This window comes from Macrobrachium nipponense, chromosome 6 (assembly GCF_015104395.2).
Source record: "Macrobrachium nipponense isolate FS-2020 chromosome 6, ASM1510439v2, whole genome shotgun sequence".
Taxonomy (NCBI): domain Eukaryota; kingdom Metazoa; phylum Arthropoda; class Malacostraca; order Decapoda; family Palaemonidae; genus Macrobrachium; species Macrobrachium nipponense.
In genome coordinates, this window is record NC_061108.1 from 99,050,596 (window position 1) to 99,059,176 (window position 8,581).

Below are 8,581 nucleotides of genomic sequence, written 5' to 3' on the forward strand. Positions count from 1 at the left end.
ATACACATGCGTGTAAACGTAAATTACAATAAGATTAATGCATGTATTTATGATAAGGGACATTTAATTAAACTATGACGATTAATTCAGATTTTTTTTCCAAATTATTGCCATGTATCTTGTTCAATTTCGGAATCAACCACCTTTGCAAATGTGCTGCCTATTTAGCCTCAAACTTATCAATCAATACTAAGCTCCACGGTAATATTTTTTGTTATGAGCTAATGATTTTGCAGGTGATAAAATAGATGATTTACGAAAGAAAGCCATTTCTGCCAATTTTGTCATGGTTGGTGAGTATTTCTTGTCTTCACAGAATTCTTCAGAGAAAAAAATGGCTTAGACCTGATTCAAAGCGAAGCCGATTCCATGATGGGCCATTCATAAGTTTATATGAAAATGTAAAAATACTTGGTTTCTCCAAGCGTGCTCAAGATAGTCATATACTATTTACTACTTTCGAAGGTCTCTCTACTAAGAGTACCTTATCGCAAACTACAACGCAGCTTCTCAATAAAAGAATACTTATAACACTAATATCATACAACCAATACTATCGTTTAGCTGGTCACCTACTCAAACTTTCCTTGAAGCTAAAGATTTCAGAATTCACAGTCATTTTGTATAATAAACCTCAGACCTTAAAGTGGCACATTTTAAACTGATCAAGCGTAGTGACAAGACATTAGATTCACCCACCCTCAGATGTCCTTAAAGAGAAAAATGAAAGCAACAACTCTTGGCTACTTACCAACTCTTGAAAGACTCCAGTTCTCTTGCACCGTTGCCATTTTCCGTAGACGACCCGGCAATCAAATTGTAACCTTTTTGAAATGGTCTCAGGACGCACCGCACTTGCTACCATAAGGTCAAACAACTTACTTGTTTGTCTTAAAGAAGCATTTCTTGTAATCTCAGTCAAATCACAACTCACAGAGGCAGGCACAACTTGAATCGATCATTTTGAAAATAAGGCCTATATATAAAATGAAGAAAAAATTTCTGTATTATAAATATTCAATTCAATAGGTTTCAGTTACTTTTGTCGGTAAAAAAACAATACTCGCAAAAATATAGAGGATATGCTAGGTTCTCTTCTACGTTTCTGAATGCATGTACTTTTCTTCATCCTTATTCCGGCCTTAACGTAGCCTGAAGATCAATTTTCAGTGGCCTTTTATAGCTAAACACTTACGCGGGAAGATTTCCCAGGTGCGCAGTTAGGCTCGGATACAAAGCATGACATTTCTCGAATGTCACTTATCATGATTATTTGCCTTAATCATTAAAATGAATTGCAGTATTTTTATCATTGACATTTCCAGGGAAGTAAGTTCCTCGTAGAAAAGATGACTCATGATCAACAATGCACAGACAGTGTTATAATAATTCTATCAGCTCCAGATCTCCTACTCTTACTTTTTTAGAAGAGACTACAAAATCAACTATAATCACCATTCTATCAAATCTCATTCCCCGTAGACGACCAAAAGAGCTCAACATTTCCTTGTCTATCTATTAACCATAGGTAACTTCTATCTGTCCAGCAGATCCTTATGTTACTCACTCTCCCGGAATCCAACACCTTTTTTTTCTTTAAACACAGAACAGCCACACTTTATTTCATATAACAAGATAGCTTCTATGACTGTCTGGCATCTCATGCTTTGTTCTTCTTTATGCAATGCATTTAACGTTACTATTCATCCCAACATATTCCACTGCTTCCATGCAAACTATCACAGCTTTACCCCTTCAAATATTCACTTTCACATTCCTCGTCTTTCAAACTCTTCCACTAGCTTCTGTAATTTCCCTTTGCTATTAAATAGCAAGCAATCAAAGACAAATCCATGACTAACATTAGTCATTCAACTTCCATTCACAACATATATTTGCACTCACGGTTGTGAAATATATTTGCTTTTTCCTCAATTTCTGTCATAATCGCTTCATTATAGTATAATGTGCCCATTTCATCCAGGTGTATAACAGTTTACCTTAAATACACTATCGGCATACGCAGTGTTTCCTTTTTACACAGACATTTCACAGCCTGTTTATAGTGAACAGCGGATTGCTTATCCTTTCTCTAATCAGATTCCAAGCTCATCTTCTCTTGAGATTCCTTTACATGTTCCACATTCTAAATTAACGGAAGCCTGTCTACACTTTTCTCCAACGACAAGGAACGATTATTTCGCTTCATGCACATCTTGCAACCCTTTCTTTAATGAGGCAAAACTCACCGACCGTAACATATTCTGACTCCCATTAGCGGGAAAATATAGGTAAGGGGTAGACTTACAATAATTCACTCTTTTTCTACGGAAATTCGAAAGCGTTTTCAGTTAGTATGACCTCCCATCGAATATAATAAATATTTTGGAGAATGCAGACTGTCATTTAACAAGACAAAAATATTCACTATCGAAAGCCTTTAGAATTAAAGTGGATACTTTCCTTAAAATATCATTCAAAGTTACATATGGGAATAAATGAAATATTTAAAGTCACATATATTAGACTGATACTTTATTATTTATTTATTTTTCATAACGTTAGAGTTCGTCACCTTTGAAATTTCTGTCATCGGTTCTGTCTACCTCAGACCTTAGAGGAATGACTTAATCCAGGTTTGCCTAGAACAGCCTTTATGCCATATCTTAATTGAGACTTATCCGGATCAGCGCGAACGTGCTCATGACGACATGAAATGATTTCACGGGCATTTTTTTTTTATAAGTTATTACATAAACTGTACGAATCCATTTTATTTTAATAAACCTGCATCTACTTTATTGCTGGCTGATAAATCTATCAGGATATAATTTTCCGTTAGAAAACTGTTTCTGGAAGTAGTTTTCTACATTAATTTAAGATTACATTAAAAAAAATTATCTTTTTCTACAGAAAAAATGGGTTAGTCTTCACTCTTTACCGTTCTATACCTGCCAACGTATCACACAAAAATGAGAACAAAAGGGATTTAATTGAAACCCCTACACAAGCACTTCGCTGTTTGAAGGAAGTTTACGGTTTAAACTAATCCGTATCCTCCTCTCACTCACAAGATGAGCAACTCCCGACTCGGCCTATATTATTCCCAGCGCCGCGGTAGCAAGGGAGGCACTGCCGGGAGAGAAACGAGTGACTAAACTCCCCGCGTAAAAGTCCCCTCGGAGCCACCTGCTTCTGAGGGGGAGGAGATTATGTAAGAGAGGTTACGAGAATGGGGTCAGCCTTGTAACGTCAACGCCGACCTCAGCAAATCTTTCCGTGTTCATCGCACCGCTTTCCTAGTTGTAGGGGTAAGGTCTGAATGCACTCTCTGGTGCATAGGGTGTTACTGAGAACAGGTGACTCATTCATTCGAAAGAAAACACCATTCACTTTCCAACTTGATTTTTTTCACATTATTATTCGTGCTACTATTCCTGTTGAGCTTGTGATTATTATCATTATTATTACTATCATTGCTGTTATTCGTTCTGGGCATTATATCTTATCCATTATTTAAAAAAGAAACAAATATTGCTTCTAGTACTATAACCCTATCTGCAAAGGTTTCATTAGTCTAACTTTTCATTCGTTGAGTCCTGTCTGCAACTTGCCAACAACTTTATCATTATAAATCAATTTAAATCAATTCTACAATCTTAGATAAGTGTGAATGTCGTAAAACTAGTATCATACAAAGTAAACAGAGTGTATAGGGAGGGAATAAATCCTAGACATAGGCTACTAACCTTGAGGAAAAGGGACTACCATAATGACAAGTAGGATATGGGTCATTATGCAACCAGCCACTCGACAGATTTTTTTTTTTTTTCCTGGCGTCCTCAGTTGGTAAAGCCTTCCCTGAAAAGTTGATTTCCATTCATGAACACTTCGAGATAAACTATTTCTCATGTTGAGTTTCCGACACCCAGCGCGCTTGCACCAACGGAACTTCCAAGAACTCAATATTATAACGTGATTTTTGGGTTTCTATGTGTGTTTATGTGCAGCTTAAAAATAGTGTGAATTCTAATGATTTAATTCTTCCAACTTTTCGGCAATTAATCTGAGTTTTCTCTTATTACTATTTACCTCCAACACTTTTTTTTATTCTCTGTGTCCATGTATCTAGAGTTTCATTGTTTGCCAGTAAGACTCGGATATACTGTAAAACAGCTTATGTGAAGATAAGATTTCTTTTTATTTGTATGCCACTTTGACCAAAGTAAAAAAAAAAAAAGGCGGGGGGCGGGCCATCGTTGAATGACAGACTGATCTCAGCAATCAGCAGCAACTTAGATATTGCAGGCTCCGTGTAAAACAACTAACTTCGTAATCCGCACTGTCCCTATTTTTTTTTATTAACATGTTATGTAATTATCCATCTTTGAGTCTTCTCTGTTAAAAAATGAGACTTGAGTCTTTTATGAACCAAGTAAAATTTCGGCCTCTTTTGGCAACCCCTCAAACTTATGTTCTGTTTGGTTGTTTACGAAATTACGATTATGAGTCGGTGATGTTTACCCCTGAGTCCTGACACACGGGGCAGGGATTACAATCGAATGCCGGCCGGGTCGCTCATGCTGATGGGCAGATGAAAAAAAAAAAAACAGAGTATAGGTCAGGTTAGGTTAAGGGAGGTTAGGCGATAGTAGATTCACATCAACCATGCATCTGATGTCTAGGCCGGTCCCGATTACGACGCTCCCGATTGGCTCTTGATAAGTCACTCACAGACGTATCCCTCAGTAGAGGTGGAACATGCATCCTGCCTATGTGAACTCTCGAGAGTTTCCATCCCTGTGAAAGGCTTAACAGCCAATTAGGAACGTCGTATGGGACTGGCCTAGACATCAGATGCACGGTTGATGTGAATCTACTATAGTATATATCCTTATTGAAAAGTGGGTTTCCTATTACGCTGGCCGGAAATTCGTCACAATGACCGATTATGGCGACTTTTCAGTCGGCGAGTCGCGGAAAATAGCCCACGCAACTAAGCTGCAGTTTTACCGAAAGTTGTTTTCACTTCCGAAAAGCGTCAATATGGGATAACTGGTATATGTGACGAATAGCGTTATGAACAAATGGCTGTTTCTGTGATTAATCGAGAACTCCGGGGCAAGATTCTCTTTGTTATTGATCGTGTATGAAACTGGGAATTCCATAGAACAGTCAATTGTCGAGGGAGAGTGAGTTTTGACTCGTGTTAGTCTTGGTGGGGAGATATTGTAGAGTAACGTTAGTTGGGCGCTAGAAGAAAAAGTGTAGCAGAATAAAGCAATATAGGAAAAATATGCCTGCCGAAGGGGATCTTTTGCTTAACAATTTACAAATGTTAAAATTTTTCAGATCTGAATGTCTTGAATTAATGACGTCTGTTATTCACGTACACTATTCGGATACATAACACTACTGTTTATCTGCTCTATCAGCGTCTGGTACTAAAGGAAACAATGCTTCGTAGATTTTGCTAGTTTTTTATAATATATATATATATATATATATATATATATATATATATATATATATATCCCTCTACTTTTAGTCCTCATGGAAAATGAGGAGACAAAAACAACAGTGGTAAAGGTATAAGAAATTAGCATGAAACGCTTATGTTAATGAGAAATTTAGTAAGCCTAAAAAACCAGCATTATTCTTCTAGATCTAAGCCTTTTGTTTTATCTTGGAAGCGCTTGTTCAAGGTGCATTCAGGAGAATACTATAACATCATTACCGTGTAGAACGTCCATATATATATATATATATATATATATATATATAGATATAATATATGTAGTATATATATATATATATATATATATATATATATATATATATATATAAATATATAAATATATGTCTTGAGAGAGAGAGAGAGAGAAGATGAGAGAGAGAGAGAGAGAGAGAGAGAGAGAGAGAGAGAGAGAGAGAGAGAGCAGGGCTAAGTTGGGTCAGTTGGGATAAAGTAAATAAATAAGATTTGTTTTGTATTTTGGAATTATCAATTTTTGCTCCCTGATTCAATATACATATCTCATTGTAGCTTAGTATGTCTGTCTGTATAAAGCAGTCGCTACTTAAGTAAAAAAAACGTTTACTGCTTGATATTTCTTCTAAATTTATTTTGAGAATGTTGCACGAATACGTAATTCTAAACATAGTTACTTACTAGCATTATTTAATTATATACTAATGCTCATATTACTGTTACTGTCACTGGCACTGAAAATAGCGTTGTCATAGCTTATCGATTAATCAGTCTTGCTATTTCTCTTGTTTTTTGCTATTTAGTCAAAACAAATGTTGAAAATTAAGCATCATTTCTTGGTACCTAATCAGCTGTCGCTGAGGGCAGTCAATGGATTGCTATCCACCTGTTCACTGTGGTCAAAATCTGAAGCCAAAATGAAAAGAAAAAAATCATAGGAAAAAATATTCAAAGCAAGAGTCATCTTCGTTTGAGATATATTATCACTAATATGTGATAGTTGTCAGCTCGCACGTTTTCTAACAGTCAACGTCACTCCATGGAATAAAATTGTCATTGAACTCAATCTACCCATGCATCTGAATAATTTTTTTCTTTGTCTAATTTTCATCATTGATTTCACAAAAACGATTTTCTAAATTTGACTGCTTTATGACAAGTGAAAGATACAAAATACAGTCCTGTAGCTATTTCCCCAAAATAATCACCCAGAAGTTGAAAAAGTATAATCTTACGTATAAAATAACATCTGTTGCCAGTCAAAATAATATAGTTTACAATAGAAGACTGGAAACAATGTTTCCTTATTGTCGACATTTCCATTTTGTTTTAAAGCCATATCTACCGTTAGTTTTAGAGAGAGCACCAGATAATTCACTCAGTAACAGAATAGAAGTAAATTCACGCGATTTCCAAACAATCGGTGAGAGCTTGGTTTCAACTGGAGACATAAAGTGAAAAATACACTCTTGCAATATTTAGTATCATATTATTATTAGTTTAGTAAATATCAGCTATATTAATACAATGAGGACAGTTTTGGCTTATCTCAAAGTTTGACTATTTTCTTTGAGACTTTTAAGATTGATGCAATGGGGCAGTTTTGGCTTATCTCTACAGTTGACAATTTCCTTTACTTCGTGACTTTTAGATTAATATTTCCATCGTCATTCCATATAAACAGTGCTGCAAACATACTTTTCTGAACAGGTTAGAGTATGACAGTTCATTTGTCATTCTCCTTGATTGCAGTTAACTGCCAGTCTCTTGTATGCTGACATTAGATGTAAAAGAAACTCGTAATTTATGCTTTACTTTCATAAAATATATATATATATATATATATATATATATATATGTGTGTGTGCATATATATATATATGGGGGATATATATATATATATGATATAATATATATATATATATATATATATATATATGTCGTATGTCAGAAGTTTGTACGAAAAGATAGTACTTCATACACACACACACACACACACACACACACACACACACACACACACACACACATATATATATATATATATATATATATATATATATATATATATATCATGTATGAATGTATGCATATTTAGGTAAATATGTTAGGGGGTTAGAGTAAGAGCTTGTGTAAGCACATGCATATATTATAATCTTGCACTTTTTCCAAGCCAGTGGCCCAAAAGTATTAACATTTTTCATTAGACAGCCTAAGCCGTTATGGTTTATTAAAGACAGATTGGAAATGCATTATTTACAAGGTTATGCAATCAGGAGCAAACTCTAGATCATAAAAAAGGGATTAACATTTGGCAATCATCTCTCAGAGCGAGCGGCCGAGAGAGAGAGAGAGAGAGAGAGAGAGTCTTGGTGTTGTAGTAGATGCACGGGCAGAATATTTATCATTCACAGTCAAACATCCTACCCCCAAAAGACTTGAAACCCCTGCCGAAAATCGGCTATGATACAGGTATTTATTTATTTATTTTATTTTTGTTTTTTCCATTCGCGTCTTCATTTGCTTTATCGAAAATTTGCATGTATTTCGCCGTATGGAGGCAGGTGGAATGAAGCAGTAAAAATTAAACAGGAAAGAAGGAAGTAAATGAGTATGAAGACTGTCTAACATCCTATGGCAGGGACGAGTATCAGAAAGGACCGAAGCAATAAGGATCTACCACAACATTGCTAAAGAGGAACGAAATGACCTCGATCCTCAGTACCAGCAGCTTTTGACATCCATTTCGAAGTGAGTTATGTCTTTGTGCTAGTTTTTGTCTTGATTTGTAACCATTATTAAATGCCACGAAGCTAATAAGAAAACCGTTTATATGTTAAAACTGACCTGGAACAGCCACGGAAGAACTAAACTATTATCGATTAGGCTCAGATATTTGAGTTGTAAAAATACATCGGGCATTTTTTAGACTCAAGTTACAGTAACGATAATTGATTTTCTTATATTACATTCATGGTGACTAAAGTTATGGCCAAATGTTTAATTTATTATTTAGTGTTAGTAAACTTATGGTTTTTATGTTTTAATTTTATTAAACATGCCCAGGCGAATACCTGGAAGATGGGAAAA

At 35.3% G+C, this 8,581-nt stretch overlaps 1 protein-coding gene across 6 annotated transcripts in view; it reads right to left on the minus strand.

The window, feature by feature from the left end:
* LOC135216669 (neither inactivation nor afterpotential protein G-like) overlaps positions 1–3,219 on the minus strand; it is a 43,663-nt gene extending 40,444 nt beyond the window's left edge. For 2 of the 6 annotated variants that reach the window (XM_064252063.1, XM_064252057.1), the window contains exons 1-2: positions 3,072–3,219; positions 752–976 (exon numbers count right to left, since the gene is read on the minus strand). In XM_064252063.1, coding sequence (XP_064108133.1) covers positions 752–791 — 40 coding nt within the window. In that variant the 5' untranslated portion in view covers positions 792–976; positions 3,072–3,219. Of the gene's footprint in view, positions 1–751; positions 977–2,941 lie in introns of all 6 variants that reach the window. The other 4 variants (XM_064252058.1, XM_064252060.1, XM_064252061.1 and 1 more) reach the window with 4 other exon arrangements.
* Between the last annotated feature and the right edge of the window lie 5,362 nt (positions 3,220–8,581).